This window comes from Emydura macquarii, unplaced genomic scaffold, assembly GCF_026122565.2.
Source record: "Emydura macquarii macquarii isolate MOO-44397 ecotype Brisbane River unplaced genomic scaffold, CSIRO-AGI_Emac_v2 contig_1253, whole genome shotgun sequence".
In the NCBI taxonomy this organism is placed as follows: Eukaryota; Metazoa; Chordata; order Testudines; family Chelidae; genus Emydura; species Emydura macquarii.
This window is the reverse complement of record NW_027131390.1, coordinates 25,689,166-25,707,354: the sequence shown is the minus strand read 5'-3', so window position 1 is coordinate 25,707,354 and position 18,189 is coordinate 25,689,166. Positions and strand designations below refer to the sequence as shown.

Sequence of the window (18,189 nt, the reverse complement as noted above, 5' to 3'; positions counted from 1 at the left end):
GTCTAATACAATTTTAAAGAAAAATTAGTTTCCATTTCTTTCTCTGTGACCAAAAATGGGGTAAATGCACATCTGTAAAATCAAATATTTCTGGGGGAGATTATTTGGGTTAGAGAGAATGAAGATGTAGGTTAAATATCATGTTGGTTGGTGTCACCAACCCCAACCATTCAAAAATCTGAGTAAGGCCTCCCAAAATCTTTAGATAAGCTTGAAACTCAAGGGTTTTTTTTGTTTTGTTTTGTTTTTTAAATACATTTTTGGTTCTTTTTATTTGCCTTCCTGGTTTCTGAGCATTTGGGGTGCATTTGAGTCATGTCTACAAGTTTTTCTCTGGAACCATGAGGTCTACAAACTAACTTTTAAAAAATGTAAACTGATATTTTCACCTAACCACATGCCTCCAGGTGGTCAGGCTTTAAGAAAAACATCACTTATTAGGAGATTCCTGAGAAAATCTGGAGAGTTGGCAACACTACAATATTTGTCTCTCTGTTATGCACTGTGGAAGCAGTAGATACCTGGGCCAAATGTAGGTAAATAATTTTTCTTGATGGAAGAGCAGATTTCTATATATCACTGCAGTAGCTTAAAAGGATTCCCAGAAGTGTCCATTTTGTGATATTGACAAAAAGATTCTGTGGCGATTTGTGTATTTGTTGGGTTTAGTAAAGAGCAAAGGTATTTTAGACTCCTCTGCAAAGTAAGTCTGTATGAGATATTTACTACCCTACCACCACATGCTTCCTGAAGAGGTAAACCATGGGCCCAGAACATTCATACAGCTGGAGTTCTAGAAGAAGGTGCATTTAAGCTACAAGAGAGTCTAAGGAGTCACCACGATCCCACGGGCTGGACAGTGGGCCATGTGGTCACGGGCCATGTGGTCACAGCTCCTGTGAAGGGGTACTATGAACCTCAAGAGTGTGCCTAGGAGCCCCAAAGCCAAGGCAGTGCCTGAACTCTGTTCAGACTCCAGAGGCTTAAAACACCCACGGATTCAGCTGCTGGATCCTCTCACAGCAGTCTGGGTTCAGCAGGGGAGTGTTCATCTGAATCTGTCACAGGATCCTATAAACAAGAGCTGCCAAGTCATCTCTTTTACACCTTGAAGTTTGTTTGCGTTCCTGTTAACATGACCATGAGTCTCCATTAAACAGTTTCTTAGCAGAGAGATTACATTTACAGTAGAAAATCACTCCATAATATTTAATTCCTGTGAATCTTGGGAGGGAGGCAAATTATCTTTAAAAACCAAAGAATTCTTCAGTTCATGAGAGATTCAATTCTCAAGACTTTACAGGGCCACATTTTCAGCCTGTCTACAATATATTTTGTTTATGAAATCCACTTCTGCACTAAAAGCCTGCATTTGTGCACAAAAGTAGTTATTTATGTTCAAAATGGGAAGTTAACATAGTGGCACAATTATCTAATTTACGCATGCATAAAATATTGCACATGCATATATTAAATGCCTGGAAAATCTGTCACAAATTAGGCTGGCATGTTTTGGTGTCTCCTTGTTGTAAGATATAGATGAAATAAAAAATTGGTATTTTGAAATCTATTTAGGCACTTACACAGTGTTCATAACTGTGGCATCTGAGTGCCTAAAAGAAAGATAGATGCTGGGGGGTGGATGGGGGGCAGGGGGGGAGGGGAATATTGGCATTACAATTTTATTGAGTTCCTTCATTGTAAAATTTCCTCCTTATTGGGGAAGCATGTTCTAGTGGAGTGATAAATACAATATACCCTGCTAGTCCCTAAATGAAGAAAATCCATGGAATAATGTAATGCAAAACATCTAATTCCATACTGAAAGAGCTTCTTGGACTTGTGTTCTGTTCCTTTTCAGGTTCCTTAACTACATAAATAAGGTTCTGGTCCAAAGGAAGGATCTCTGCTTGTCAACCCAATTTTGCTGTCCAAGAAGGTTTCTCTTTAGGTCTTCAAATATTCTACTGGATAGGAAAGCTTTATTTCTTTGACCTATTGGTCGAAAAATCTGCATAGTTTTGAATTTTCTATGTGTCACAAAGTCCCCCTTAGAGGCAGGTTATTCAGTCCAGGTGTTAGCTTTGAGGGGGAGGAAGGAACAGAACAAAAGTCAGAGCTTCCAGACTCTGAGAATCAGCTAGAGAGCTAAATGGGGATGTGATCATTGTTGGGAATGAAAGCTGGGAAACATGGAAAGGCTGAAGAGAGGACACTCTTCTTTGGTTGTGAGTAAGGAAAGAGAAATATGGGACATAATCAAGTTTATTTATTCTAACTAGATTCAGAAAATTATTCACTTTTTTTGAATGAGCCAAACAAAATCTCCAAACCTGGTTTGTACATCATCATAAAAGTGCAGAAACTTCTTAGCGAATCTTATACAATTTTAAAAGGTTGAAATAGGCAGCCATATCCATTTGTTTATTCAGGAAAGATGCCTTTAGCAGTTTTCCTTTGAAGGCAGCTTTTCTTGCTGGGACAGTTTCTACCCCGCATGTCAATGTTTTCAGAAGAGTGTTCCCAGTTCCAAATCATGGGAAAGCGTAGGAAATGTTTAGTAAGTTCAGGAAAACCAAGCAGGCAACCACACCAACCCATTATTCTTTATAACTGCTTATTTTCACATTGGCAGGCTACCACAGAACATGTAAGCATCAAAGTATTACTGGCTCTACAAATGAGCCATAATCTTATTGGCCAAAAATGTAGAAATGTCAGAAGTCCAAAGGGACTGGAATCTCAGATTGAAAAGATTACAAAAGACTTGCTGTGAAATGATGGAAATGTAGATTGATTGGAAGGGCTGTATTGCTTTTGCTTGGAGACTGTAAACAACTTGAGTTGGAGTTGGCTCAGAATGGTAGATATATTGAATATATTATTGTCTGCAGCTATTTACTGTTTCTTTCTGACTCCTTTGGTCCCCACTCATACAAAAATATGGAGGAAAAACAATTAGCTTGATTGTAACAGAGTGCTGATTCTTGGGCCATGAGCGTGTCCCAGCACCCTGTTTCACTAATTTTTTTTTTCTGTCTGTCTGTCACAGGCTTGCAGAACCAGTCATTATGAACTGTGATATACTTTTTAAAGGTTACTGCAGCTTCTGTTTGGAAGGAATATCCACTTTACCACCTTCCTCTTTAACAAAAGATAGCATTTACCATAAAATGTTACCATTTCAACAACTTTCTTACCTGAAGTGCCAGAGGCTTCCACCTCACATTCTTCAGAAGTGCAGGAGCGGAAACCAGGGTGTTTTGAGGACGTTTCTTCAAGGTTAAGATCACTCCATTTGGGTCTTCCCGCAATGCATTTACAAGGTTCTTTAACTGCCAGCCAACCTAAGAAGACAGCCCATAATGGAAATTTGAAAGATTTCCACTTAACTTACTTAAATGTGATGGAAGTATTGTGTTAAACTGAAATGGTCTATTAAAATGAAACTGCTTTCATTACAGTCTATTTGTTGCAAATAGGAGCATCATTTAAAATTATATTTGATTTCTCTTTGACAGAATGATGCTGCTGATGCTGTTTTAATTTGTTTATTTTTTGCTTGTTTTTTATAATAGAGATGAAATGCCTATTTTATTCCTAAAGTAACCAGACATTTTTAAAAATAATAACGCAATGCTATAATTCTTCCGGTCTTTAAACAAACTGATAATTTTTAATTATCCTGGCCACTGAATTATCATTGTATTTCTCTGCAGAAAGAGGAATAATAGTCGTGGAATAATTACAAATTGCATCCTCAGTGTTATAACTGAAACAATTTAATTTTGGGGGGGAGGGGGGAGAGAAGAGGGGATATCATTGGGCAACAGTAATGTGACTTCTTCAAGGGATTAATTAAAGATAAAATACCATTTGTGTTTGAATTACCAATAGTTCCACTGAGAGGAATTGAAGTTCCCAAATTATTAGAAATGATAATTACAGCACAAAGCACAGTATCACTAACTCTGAAGGGATTTCACTTGTGTCTCTTGTTGAAAACCGCTTAGAGATATTTTTTTGGCATTCTTGGTTATTTAGTGTACTATTTTTTTCTGCTTTTACATTTGAACATTTAATTTAAAAAAAATAGGCTATGAATTTTCAGTTTGTATTAATGAATATACCCCTTATCATCCTATAAAGCTAAATGCTAAAGGGGATTTTAAAAGTTATATATTATACAAACAATGGTCTCAATGTGCAAAGAAGTGTATACAAGAATTTTTTAAATATTTATGTAGTCTACATAATTTTAGTAGATTTTATGCAGTAAAAGAAGCATGAATTCTGCCATGAGTAAAGAACTTTTTTTTATCATCATCAATAAATCAATATACACTGGATGTCAGCAAGGACCTCTTCATGAAGTATCATAAAGGAATGAAATTAGGAGATTGGATGAAGTCAAATATAGGGCTGTGGTTTCAGGTCCACAAGCTATTGTTTTTCTTCAAATACATTACAAAATAGGACTAATATCTGTTGTACTGGGCCTGCATGGCCTTAATTTATATGATTGTCATTTATGTTGAAGGTTGTTTCTTTGATGTAAATATCCCTTGAATATGATGAGTTTCTATTTCCTAGTAGTTCTTAATGAATTCCAAACAGACTACATCAGGAGAAAACACTGCCTGGAGGCTAGATCACACAACTTTGAAACAAGAAAGCAGCACCAAGGTTCTAGTGCCACCTCTGACACCAACCTGCTGTGTAAAGCTGACCAAGCCACTCAACCTCTCTGTGCTTTAGTTTCCCATCTGAAAAATAGTGATAATAATACTTACCTACTTCAGAGAGGTATTATACATGTATGTTTGAGATGCTTGGATAATAGGTTCTGTAGCACTCCACATTTACCATAATGTATTATGCTATCATTTCTGTTACATAGTATGAACATTTTAAAAGCAAATGATATTCTGAGCATATTTTCTTCCCAGGAAAGGCTAAAAATCTCCACATTTTATTGAGACTGTTAATGTAGTCATCTTTGCTGTCACTGTTATCATTCCCATGATATCTACATGTTGTGATCCTCATCAAAACACAGTTCTGGAGAAACTCCTTAAAAATCCTAGGAGGACTCTTTGGAGGAAGAGCTGGAGGGGAGAACTGGAACAAGGAGTGTATCTGAACAACACAGCAGAAAAGAGCAGGGACTTTCTGAAGAACAAGGACCTAGACACTCAGATCATGAGATATTTAAGGCCCAGTAAAATATATAGAAAGACTCTTGTTGAGCCATGCTCTCATGCATTTGAACTGTATCCTTGAAATAAAAAGAGAGCTCCAAGAATCCTCCTCTGAGTTTCTTTAGCTAGCTTGAGTATTTACTCAACATTATTTACTCTGAAGAAAAATGTTTGGTACAGTCATTTATTCTATGCTCAAATTGCCTTTTCCTGCACAACATCATTCTCTGAACTTTGCTTGTCCTTATTTTACAAGGCAAGCAAAGCACACTATAGCATAGATTATCACATTACCTCATATATCTGAAAACTATTTTATGTTAATCACATCAGTGTCCAAATCTCAGAAAAGCAGGGGCCTAAAAATATAATTCTTTTGCCATGTCTACAGTGTCAAAAGTGTTGGGTCTTTTAAAATTACAATGCGGGCTATTGTTTGTTTAAATGATAATAAATTGGAGAGTTTTCCATTTCTCTATCTTATGACTCACCTTCTAAATGTTCTTTTAGCTTCACAGGAACTTGCTGTTTGCCTCTTAGTTCTTTATTTCTGCTGCACAAATGAACCTCTAAGCATTAAGGCAGCTCAGCATGACAGCCTGCTCTCCCATCTCTCTACAAAATGCAGTAATTCTTTTTTTGAAACAATCTTAATTTTTTTGAATTTCTACATGCACAAACAAAATACAGAACATCCAAATTGGGCCAAATGATTGTGGATTTCAGTTAGTCAATGTGTTTGTTTGCTTGCTGGTTTGCTTTCAGTTTGCAAAACGTCAGGTAGGGGGACACTGTGGTATGACAGAGCCTGACCTTTTGATCGCATCTGAACCTTGATTAGGGGGTGGGTCTTCTCTAATGAATAGGCAGCCAGCCAGTCAGCAGCACAGAAGCCAGCAAACAGAGCTGAAAACAGGGGAGTATGAGTGGGCATTTGTGGGAGGATGGGTGTGGTAGGTGTTTGTTTTCCTCTCGACAGGAGTTTAGGAGGGGAGGCTATGACAGGTACAAAGACTGCAGTAGTAATGCCCTGAATAATGGAAGAGACAATGAAGATGACTGAATGTGGAAGGTGTGGGATGTGCATTATTCTGGAAAGGGTACCTGAAAGATGTTTAATGCGTATGAAGTGCTGCCTGATAGATCTGACAGAACAGAAGAGCTGAGGTTAGGAGACGCAGCAAGAAACTATGGTTGAGTTTCAAAGGGGATTTGAATGGACGATGGAGGGAAGGAGAGAGGAAGCCAAAGGGAAACCTCAAGACTGCAGATGCGTGCTGAACTAGAGAACTGTGACGGTGGACTGCTGGATAAGGAAAATGGCCAGTGGAAACATTTGACTACAAGAACAAGGCAGAGGAAATGACTGGCTAGTGAAGGAGAAACAGAGCTGAGGACCAAGTTTATTGAGTTAGAAAAATGAAGGGGAGAGAAAGCAGAACAGCTAGTCCTACAAGAAGAGGGGAAGAGACAATAGAGATAGCCAGAGTTTGAAGCCCCGGAGGATAGAGAATGACTTCCAGAAGATTGCAAGAAAGAACAGAAGACAAGACGACTTGCACCTAGAAATAACAGGAAGGGGAAGGCCAGAGAATTACACCAACAGCAGGAAGAAGCAGGTCTATGTGACTGGGGACTCCCTACAAATAAGACCAGACAGGACTGCCACCAGAGCTGTTGTCTGCTGGGAGCTAAGATACAGGATGTGGACCAGAGACTGACGAGGATCCAAATGGAAGCAGGAAAGAATCCACTGTTTGTCCATCATGTGGGAACAAATGACATTACTAGATTCTTGCTGGGACTCATCAAGGAAGGCTACACCAGGATGGGGAAGACACAAAGAAATGGAGGCTCAGGTCATCTTCATTATGATTTTACCTGTCTCTAGAGAAGGAGAGTGAAGGTGAGACAAGATTATGATGGATCAACAATGGTACTCTAAAGAGGACTTTCAGTTGTTCAACCACTGGGAGGAATTTATGGACAGAGGATTGTTTTCATGGGATGGACTCCACCTGAGTAGGGAGGATAATATACTTCTGGAATGGAGGTTGATACAGCTAATTAAAAAGCTTTAAACTAGGAATTCAGGGGAGACAGTTGGGAGATGCTCATGTAAGAGATCATGGGAGATCTCCATGCCTGATTCTAATTCTGAGCAGGAGGAAAATCAAGTAAAAGAGGATACAGCAATGGATAAAGGAACAACAGAGGGTAGGAGAATGGCCAACAAGAGCGAAGACAGTCCCAATATCAATGACAGTAACAGTCAGGAAGGCGATGCTGGCAGTAAAATGACAGTACCTAACAGGGTGAGGCCAAGTGAAAACAATTAAGATGGTTGTACACCAATGCAAGGAGCTTGGGTAACAAAATGGAGGAGCTAGAACTACTGGTGCAGAAAGTGAAATCAGATATCAAAGGGATAGTGGAAACATGGTGGAACAGTAGTCATGACAGAAATACGGGTATTGAAGGGCATTTTCTGTTGAGGAAAGACAGAAATAAAAGGTAAAGGGGAAGTAGTACCATTGTATATTAATGACTTATAGAAATTACTGTCAAAGGCAAGATACATTCATTCTATGTGTCAGTAGGGGTACCTTCAATTTAGTGATTTAAAATGTAGTATCCAAGGGATGGTACAGAATAAGTTAAGGAACTGGAACAAACTGGTGGGTTGGATCTTAGGTGACGTATAAAGTTGTTTCTAACTTGAAAGAAGGCACGCTATAAATATAAGTGGTTTTGAGTGCATGTCTTTGAAGCACACCTGTGTAAGGTGAACATGTTGCTTCCCAGAAAGAGGGTATGTAGATCTCCTTTCCATATTGTACCATTTAGTCACTAGACAATAAACTTGGCTGAGCCAGATTATTTGGTCTCAATCATTTTTAACACTGAACCACAAGTATAGTTGTGCATTAGGCTACACAGTTAATCAGTTAACACTAGAGCTATGCTAGTGTTAATTATTCACATTAAACCTTACATCCACTCAAACTGAGGATTGGTTTGGACATCTGAGTCTGTGACTGTCAGTCTATGATCAAAAAAATTCTGCAAATGTGGGTGGAGATGGCTTGCACAGCAAGGGAACTTCCTATTGTGTTCTCCCCTCCCCTAATAGCCACCTCCTTCTTGTCCCCAAAAGCCCTGGGGTCTCTTCTTCTTACCTTGTTGGCTATTTTCAGGGAACGGGGTTAGGGTCTTGTTGGAGTGTCTCTGAACTTGTGAAAGCAAGGGTGGGTCTGAGAGGACCACTGCGAGAGGAGAAATTTTGTTGTTGGATGTTTCTCTTTGTGGTTTGAGGTCAAACTTGAACCTTCCAAGTGACCTGTTTGGTTCACTTTCAAACCCTACAAACTAAACTACTGGGCTAAATTTGCAAAACTGTTTGTAGACAGCGCTGTCAAGTAAATTATATTTTAAAAATAGTTATAAAGATAAGGACATATTTAACTTTTTTTTAAAACCAGATAATGTACTTGATATCTATGCAAACTAATTGTAATTCCATATGAATGTTCTATCTCTGTGCTTTGCTTAGAAATTGACAAAGGCTAGTTTCATCACCACCTGGTTATGTGATGAAGACCTACCTACTTTTGATTTTTATAGATGGGTATACTTTTAGAATTCAGAAACCTCTGATTTCATGAGCTCCTCAGAGAAGAATGATAAATAATTAATTTGTTAATGATAAATTATTCTCAGGAGAAACATTAATGACAAAACTATTAAAACACTGATTATATATATATGGTGGCCAAACTGCGGCTCTTTTACAGGAGTCCCCTATCTTCACCCCACCCCATTCTCCTCCTACCAGACTGGGGTGGGGAACTTGGACCTTCTGTCCTACAGCGAGGTGCTGGGGTTAAAGGAGTCTCAGGGGATCGGTAAGTTTGGCCACCCCAATATAAGTTATTGAGGACAATATGCATCATTACCAGTAGACTATGATAAAACACTCTTAGCAATATGCACATTTTATTATAAATTGTATTACTAAAATTATCATTGAGAATTTAGAAAGAAGCCATTACTGTGGATTGGAAATTTAGCTAAGAACTGGTCCTTGATAAATGTTTGGTCATATTTTTAAGTCATCAGCCTTAAATAAAAGTCTGTAGCTTCTACGGTTTAGGGTCATTTTAAAAGACATGCATCCCTACACAGGGGATGCTGCTCTTCTACATTTTCTAAAGTATACATGCAGTTAATTAGACTAACTAATACAGACTAAAGGTAATTCACACAACAATGAAAGCTAACATTAAAATGATCCTAATGAAACAGAAGAGAGCAGTGAGGATGCTTAATAAGGTCTATCTGCATAAATGAGATCAGAGCAATTAGAACCACCACTGTGCTCATATCACCAAATACAGCAGAACATTATTGTATCTGCTTTGCACAGCATAACTGAACTTTTGTTAAGCTCTGAATTAGACGTATCTATATATTGTGACACTGTGCACTGCCTTTCTATCTTTGTGTTCTTTTTCCTATTCATAAAAAGGCATCACGAGCAGGGAGAGACTAGGAAACAAAAGTTGAGATATTCTATTCACAATCTCTGCACAGTATCAAGAACCAGGCATAATCCCCAACTAGACAGATGTTTCTGCTGAGATGCTTAGCAGTAGAATTATTTAAAATGTTGACATTTCAGTTTTCACATTAGGCTTCAGAGTTAACAATTATAGCCAACACTATCTTCAGTCACCAAAGCACTGGCTAGAGATCTGCCCTTTTATGGCATCTTTATCTATGGCAGAAATGATCACTTCACAAATGGGAGAAAAAGGTGCTAAAACCAGGGTGCATTGGTTGGGGGTCCAGTACAAGGATAGCCTCATACCAGCAGCAGTGCTGCTTTCACACACAATTCAGGGATCATGCAAGGTATATTGAGAAGGCAGCAGTGAGAACTGCTACCACCCATACTAACACCACAATTTTAATCCCTTCCTTTTTAAGTTATGTGAGCCTGGCTGGCTAAAAGTGTTCAAACCACTTTGTACTCTTAGCTAAAACATTTTCTACATGTTTAAAAGTAAAAACATGGAAAATCCTAAAATAACATGGAAAAGCTATCCCACAAATTGTAAGAGCCAGGCAAACCTTTTAGGTTCTTTGATGGATCGCATTTAAACTGTTCTGAATCAAATTCTATAGACTCATATCTCCAGTGTGAATAATAACAGACTAAAGAGACATATAGGGCCAAATTATTCAATGATTTGACTGTTATAAGACAGTGTGTGTGACACATGGGATGAAAGTACTTCAGAAAGCTGGTGTAAGTGCAAAAGAATGTAACTCACAAAATAGCAGCTCTAAAAATACGGTTCCACAAAACACTAAAATTTGTGAATACGAAGATACTGTGATCTAAATAGTCAGAATGTTGTGACACTTCTGCGCACCTAAAATCCCTCATTTTCACAGTTAGCACTGGAGAAAGTGAGAGAGATTTGTACGGAACCTATTTGTTCAGAAACACTTACTTGAAGAACTAAATAGGATTGTCACAATTACTTTTCATGAATCTGTGCACATCTGATTCTCCTTCTACCTCTCCAATCTTTTCTTGAATATCTCCCCTTCCTCTTTTCTCTCTTTCTGTGAAAGCCCATGGTCTCTTCTTCTATACCACATCTTTGGAGGCACAGGAGTGATTAAGGTTCTCCAATTACTATCTCCACTCTGACTTGTCCCATATCTTTTCCCAGTTTACCATCTCTCCCGACCCACATTTTTGCTTCTCTCTCAGTTGTCTCTTGTTGGCTAGCCAGCCACCAACTCAGACTATGATAAAACCATGAGTACTAATCAATTCCCACACTTCCTTCCATTTGTATCACTGTCAACAATATGCCATCCTTAGGTTTTCCTTGGAGCATGAACCTATATTTTTATTTATTTGTGAACTGCCATGCATATCAATTACAATGCAATCAATAATAATTATTATTATGTGTACAATAAAAACAGATCTCAAAGTCACTTACTGAACTTATGAGCTTCCCACTTCCCAACAGGCTAAAGGGGTTACTGGCTGTTTCAGATACTTTGCTGGGTCAGAGTTCCCCCTCAGCTCAAAATTCTTTAGGGAAGAAAAGAATTATCAGTAATTCTGTTCAACATAATCTCTTCTGTAAAGAACAAATGGCATTGAAACTCCAGCTATCAAGAAGCAAGGAAGCAAAAGATTTGAGAGTTGGAACATTCCATATAAGAAGACCTGGTCAGATCCCTCCCTTAGATATTTCCAAAGCAGAAATAAGGATAGACATAGCAGAGAAAGAAAAGAATAAGCAGCCCCCTTTCTCAGATGGAAAAATAGTGAGGAACAGAAAAGGAGAAGATGAGGGGACCACAACAAACAGAATTACCTGCAAGAAATTTCCCTTTGTTACACATCTCTTTCTTCTCCCTTCCTAGGAGTAAGCATTAAAGACAAATGTCAAAGGTAGCAAACGGTACCTTAATATGCCACTTTCAACACCTTTCTACCAATTTGGGTGTCCTATGCAAACAGCAGATTCATTTGAGACTGAGATGAACATGCACAGAGATAACCAGGATACTGCCTTGTACAACTCAGAGACAGGCACCTCAGTCTGCCCACAAGTGGCACTATCTAAAAAGCAGTTGGTCTGCTCATAGGCTATACAAATACATTCTTTAACCCATCTAGCAATGGTAGTCTTAGACGCCAGAGTCCCCTTGTGGCAGCCTTGAAAACAGAGAAAAGAAGGGTTACTTGCCAATAACAGTATAACTGCAGTACGCAGTAATGACTCCGCGTGTGATTTTGCTGAGTCAGTTGTGCTGAATCCTCAGCACCATACTCAATTGACCAGATAAGGGACACTACTGATGATTATACTGGGGCACCAAAGCACCATGCTTCATGGTGCTGAATCCCTGGCACTGGACAAGGTTGGCCCAGATGTATTTAGGACCTTTACTGCCCCTTATTGTGGTCATCAAACTACTTCATACGCAGTTCAGAGTCAACAGCACTGGACTTCATCAGATGGAGGAGACCAAGAACTTGGATGCTGCTTAAGCAAGGCACAGAGGAATTTTGAAGAGCCAATCTCAAAAGTTAATGCTGGATTTTCATCACCAGACTTATTCAAATGGGCCTGAACAGTCACTAGGTCAGTAGAGGTGTGTTAGCTGTTCTTCCCATTCCTACAAGTCAATGAGCAAAGACAATGCTGGATTTGCACATTTATGACAGGACTTAAGGAGCCTCCCTATCAGCAGGAGTTTGGCAATTGGTCTGTTCTGTGCAAGTCCAGATGACACCCATGCTAGACAGGCACTTTTCCTCCTTTCTGAAATTAAGGAAAGGCAAGTAACTGACCAAAAAAAAGAAAAAAGCCCCAAACCAAACCAACCCACCTGTTGAGGAAAGTATCAAGGACACTGCATGAATCTGAACTTGCTGCACCTTCATCTGTTAAGGAACTGAAGGGCAACTGGGGCCACTCCCCCTTTTATAATCTTAGAAGCCTCCATGTTGGAGGAGGGGGAAGATTTGGTGAACCATCCCAACTGGCACTGCTTGTCAACTGATTCCAGGCACCAATCCCACAAGTGGGACCATGCACAGGCAACACTTTCAAAGAACAATAGGTTAATTTTCCTGAAGTCTTGGGAACAAGACAAGTAAAATATCTGAAATCTTTTAACTGCTAAAAGAATGTAAACACTTGTCCAGAGGAAAAAATGTATGTAAAAAATTAAGATGAAACTCAGGGTTCACTTTGGGAATAAGCTCCAGAGAAAACCAGAGTTCAGAGTTTATTGGGAAAAAACTAGAAGTAAGGAGGAGAAATAACCAAAGAACTTATTTCTCCAGTCTTCCTTTTAGAAATAATTATAAACAATAAAGTCACTTTAAGAGTTAGGAATTTGAAACAAACCTGGCCTACGGAGTCAACAGGAGATTCCATGAGAACATGGATAACTAAGGAAAATTTTGGAAGGACAAGATTAAGTAAAGGTCTCTGTTACAAAAGGAAATAGAAAAGCAATTTGAAATAAGCTAAAATCCCTGTCAGTAATAGGGCCCTCGAAGAGCAACATAGACGCTTATACCCAGAGCACTCTGATTTAAAGCCCCCTCAAATCCTGCTAGTACAAAAATCCAAAATGTTCTTTATAGAAGAGGAAAAGCCCATGATGTTTTGGGCAGAAGCACAACCAGAGAAAGAGCTATCATGTTAGTGGAAGGTTTCCTACTCAAGAAGACAAATCTGCAACCTCCATTGAAAGGCAGTCTTTTCTTGGAACCAGCTTCACTCAATTTCTATATTAATTTCAAGTGACTGGATTAGGCATGGAACAAATGAACTACAAGATAAAAGCTTGGGTATCTTGAGAAGTGGCCACCATTGAGGTTAATTAAATAGGAGCACAAAGGACCCTGGGGCCTCTAAGAAGCTAGCATTATCATCACTGCCTTATCTTGTTTGTTATTTCTGTGACATTTTGGGTGGAGAGAGATTGGGGAGGCAAGATGGCGCTTCATACTCCAGTCTCAGAATTTTGGATTTGGTATTCCTCGAGCAGAAAGAAGAAGTTTGGCATTTGGCAGACTTTTAACTATATTTACCTGAAAAACCTGAATACTGAGGCTCCACTCTCATGAGCTAGTTTGCAAGAGAGTTGTCTTTCCCATTACTTGGAGGGAAAGCAGATGAGACTGCATCCCGGAGGAGAGAGACTGATATAAAAAGGGAGGCCCAACTCCAGGAGTCATATGTTCACATAAAAGCAGGTACAGTGTTTGCCTAAGTTCCTAAGAGATTTTTGGAAGTTCAGCCAGAGTGAGGGAAAGGTGCAGAATTTATGCTAGTGAAAAAGGACCATTGCAATAGAGAGAAGAAAGGAACTACTGTTGTGCTAGAAGTGTTACTAAGCAAAGGAGGGTGATGTGGGGAGAAGAGAATTCCTAAAGAGCTGGGCTTACCAGTAGTCTGGGGATCTGGCTGACAGGCAAGGAGCATAAATAAGCTGCAGCTGCAAATACCAACAGTTTTGCAGGAGAGACAGAGAGGGGGAGCTTAATGAGAAATCCTGGTTGTCTTCAAATTGGACAAACAATAAATGGTGGCAATAATTCTCAGAGGGAAGTGAGCCCAAGGAAACCCACTTCCTTTACATATGAAATCAGATTTCTGGAATGGCCAGTATCAGGTGTATGAGATGTTGAGATAGCTGGCTCCTAAGGTCTCTCCTGAGATACAGGAGCAGCCTTGCTGTCAGCAAGGAATTCAACAGCAGAGCTTAAAGCTCTGTCATCCGCATCTCTCTCTACAAGAAATCCCCCTAAAGCACTGCAGAGGGGATAACCAAAGCATTAGTCTTCTCCAATATGTAACTCTCCTTCTTTTCTTCCCTCTGTCACCTAGTAAGAAGTGGAGAAAAGGGTTTAGAAGAAATAGAGGAAGAAGGAACAATGCAGGAGGACTCCCTCCTTATTCGATGGTGAAGACGACAAAATGATGTGGAAGCAATCTGACTGCTGCTCTAATTGGCAAATCTTTTCCCTCCTCGTTTTCTAGCATGTGGAACTGTATCATCATCTGTCCTTCACTCAGCATTGCCAAATCCAAGAGATCAAAAATCATGAGATTTTAAAAGACAATACTTTTTTATCTTGTTTAGTTGCCTTCTGGATTTTGAGCTGTGAAGATCATGTTTTCAAGCATTTCTCCACAATTAAGAGAGCTTGAAACAAACTTAAAAATTAAAGCTGAAATTTTCATGTTATATTATTGCCTAGCTCTTACAAAGCAATCAAATGTAATCAAATTAGTCCAATAGTTGGAACTTTAAAGCAAAACACCAAATATAGAAAAACTTGTGATAAAACACTGTTTACTATCTCTTCTGAGGATAGTTTTAGAGAGATATGCAGTCATCTATGCACACACCCTTCCATAACGTCTCAATTTACTGGGAAAGTTTTATTCAGCAGAGAGTAAAATTAGCCATCTGAAGCAGTTTAATCATCTTTAATATGATCCCATGATGCCTCTCATACCAGCTTCCTTCCCTTCTCCACCATACTTTATTTTTCCTGTTCCTACCTTCTTCCATTGATACCTAATACCCAAAGTGAAGCTAAAGTCATGTTAGATGAGCTACTATGAAACAACTCTGCAAATGGAGAAGTTTAGTGCTACATTTACAGTTTTACCTTTATTTTTAAACTGAACGCTCGTTAGGATTCAAATTGACAGTTCATTAAACATGCTTCATATTAATGCAATAAACTCCATATCAACAAACATTAAGACTATGACAATTACTTCATTATGCCGTGGCTCTTCCTACACTGAACTGTAATTTTAGGTATGTAATTAGGTGCACAATGAATATTAAGAAAGAGTGTTAACCAGCTGATATTGCTTTTGCACAACATCTTTCATTCAAAGGAATCACAAATAGCAACAAGGATCTCTTTATCAGTCACTAAAACACACTAAAGCTACCTCAGGTGAAAAGAGCAGTTGTTTAGAAATACACCATTGCATTACACAACAGTTCAGGACAAATAGCCAAGAACATCTTTCCAATTGAAACTACAGGGAACAGATTTAGGTTGATGGAATCTAATTAATTAAGTTGGAATTAGGCTAGGACATAGGGTAAACACATCTAGGGTATGTCTACACAGCAGCTAGACACCCGCAGCTGCATCATGCCTGCTGGGCTCATGGGACTTGGGCTGTTTCACTGCTGTGTATGCTTCCACGCTCAGGCTGGGGCTCCACCTCTAGGACTCTGAGGTGGGAGAATCCCAGAGCTCAGGCTGCAGCCCGAGGCCAGAAGTCTACACAGCAGTCCGAGCCTCATGAGCCTGAGTCAGCTGGCACGGGCCAGCCATGTGTTTTTCTTTGCTATATAGACATGCTCTCACTATTGCTAGAATCTCACTATTGCTTCTTATCCATCAGCACAGTAGTCTAATCTCTGTCTTAATTAAGATACTGATTAAGAGGCAAGAGTGTCACCTACTGGATGATCATCACCTCTCCCAGTAGTACCTGAATGTTCCTGAAGGGCTTTCCATCTAAGTAATCGCCTAGCACAATGCTGGATGCTGAATCACAACTCAAAGTTATATAGCGTCAGACTATTCACCAATTTACATACAGTGGGCGTGTCTATACAGACTGTGTGCAATAAGCTAGGTGCAAATCTACAGTGCGCACTAACCTGCCATGCACTAACTGGTCATGTGGACCCTGCTACCGTGCACTAAAAGTTACATACAGCACTTTGCAAGGTAGTGATTTAAACTTCAGCATATTGTGCACAAACTGTCCATACGGTCAAGCCCTAGGAAAAAAGAAAAGTTCAGTACCTTGCAAAAATGGATGGAGCTTCAAATCTAGGAATTCAAATGAAATATTCAAAGCATATTTGCAAATTCAATTTCTATTCAAGCTGGGACATTAAAAAAGACAAAGGCTTTATGGCACTATAAAAGCACCTTTTTTTTTTTTTTTAAACAGTCTTTTAAAAAAATAAAAATCTGCCAAAGGCCTCTCAAAGGCTCTAAGAAAACTTGACAGACATGTAGAATACAGCAAAGTATATAGCAATATCCAAACCAAATGAGTCTGCAAAGCTTATTTATCTTCCACATTTTAAAATCGTTTGTGGCCAAAATGTCATTATTTATAAATGGAAAATAAATAAGCTTCATCAACTCATTTGGTCTGCATTTTGGTGTACAGTGAACCATACTCCAAGAGTCTGAACTTTATGCCACCGTTGCCCATGATTAAAAGAATGCCACTTCCAATTTTACTATAAATTATAGCAGAAATGTCTGTAATGACCCATTTAATTGCTAAAATACTTTGATAAGTTGAATTTAGAAGAAGGACCCTTACAAAAAAGGTCAAATCAAAAAAAGAATCCCAAAGGGAAAAATGAAGGAAATTCCTAACGATACTTTGCACATGTTAGTTTTATTTAGATTATGAACAGGCCATATTTTATCTCTGTAAAATACATTTAGCAAATTAAATATAGAAGCCACAAGCTGCCTGTAACTGAAAACGTCTCATGATTTACAGCATTTTAAGCTTAAATATTCAACACATCATCAACTCAGTTAAAAAAAAACAAAAAAACAAGGACTCTATTTTCCTTTTGATGCAAAGCTGCAATACAAGTATGCCATGATTTACATGAAACATGACAATATTACTACTGTTTTCACAGCCATGGAGTGAATTCATTAGATAATTTCTCAATTTCAAAATGGTTCAAGATGACTGAGAGAAGTATGTAGTCTTAAATCTGCTCCCTGGGCCACTGGTCATAATTAAAAATGGAATTTGACCCTCTCTACAGAATACAAGTTAGATACTCTTGGCTCCTAGAGTGTCAGCAAGATAATGCAGGAGGCAGACACAGCAAGGATCCAGGGAATAGGAGGAAGGCTGAGTGGGGCACAAGGAATTAAGGATGAAACAGAGGAAGAACGTGAGAGGCAGAATATATTGAGAGAAAAAGGGAGGAAAATATGGGGACAAGGAATTATGGGGATCATATAAGCAGAAAGTGTGTGGGGTAGGTGTGGGGGAGGACGATGAGAGACTAGGAAGGAAAGGAAAAGATAGTGACAAAGGGAGAGGATAGAATGACAGAACATAAGAACGACCATACTGGGTCAGACAAATGGTCCATCTAGTCCAGTATCCTGTCTTTTGACAGTAGCCAATAGCAGGTGCTTCAGAGGGAATGAACAGAACAGGTAAACATCAAGTGATCCATCCTGTTGCCCACTCCCAGCTTCTGGCAAACAGTAAGGACACTTCAGAGAATAATTTTGTCTCCCTGACCATCTTGGCTAATAGCCTTTGATGGATCTATCCTCCATGAACTTACCTAGTTCTTTATTGAATCCTGTTACACTTTTGGCCTTCACAACATC

General features: G+C 39.0%; 1 protein-coding gene across 1 annotated transcript in view; it reads right to left on the bottom strand.

Moving 5' to 3' along the window:
• Window positions 1-18,189, bottom strand: part of LOC137153984 (connector enhancer of kinase suppressor of ras 2-like) — a 474,493-nt gene that overhangs the window by 180,959 nt on the left and 275,345 nt on the right. The window contains exon 9 of the mRNA XM_067549753.1: window positions 3,201-3,347. Coding sequence (XP_067405854.1) covers window positions 3,201-3,347 — 147 coding nt within the window. The remainder of the gene's footprint in view (window positions 1-3,200; window positions 3,348-18,189) is intronic.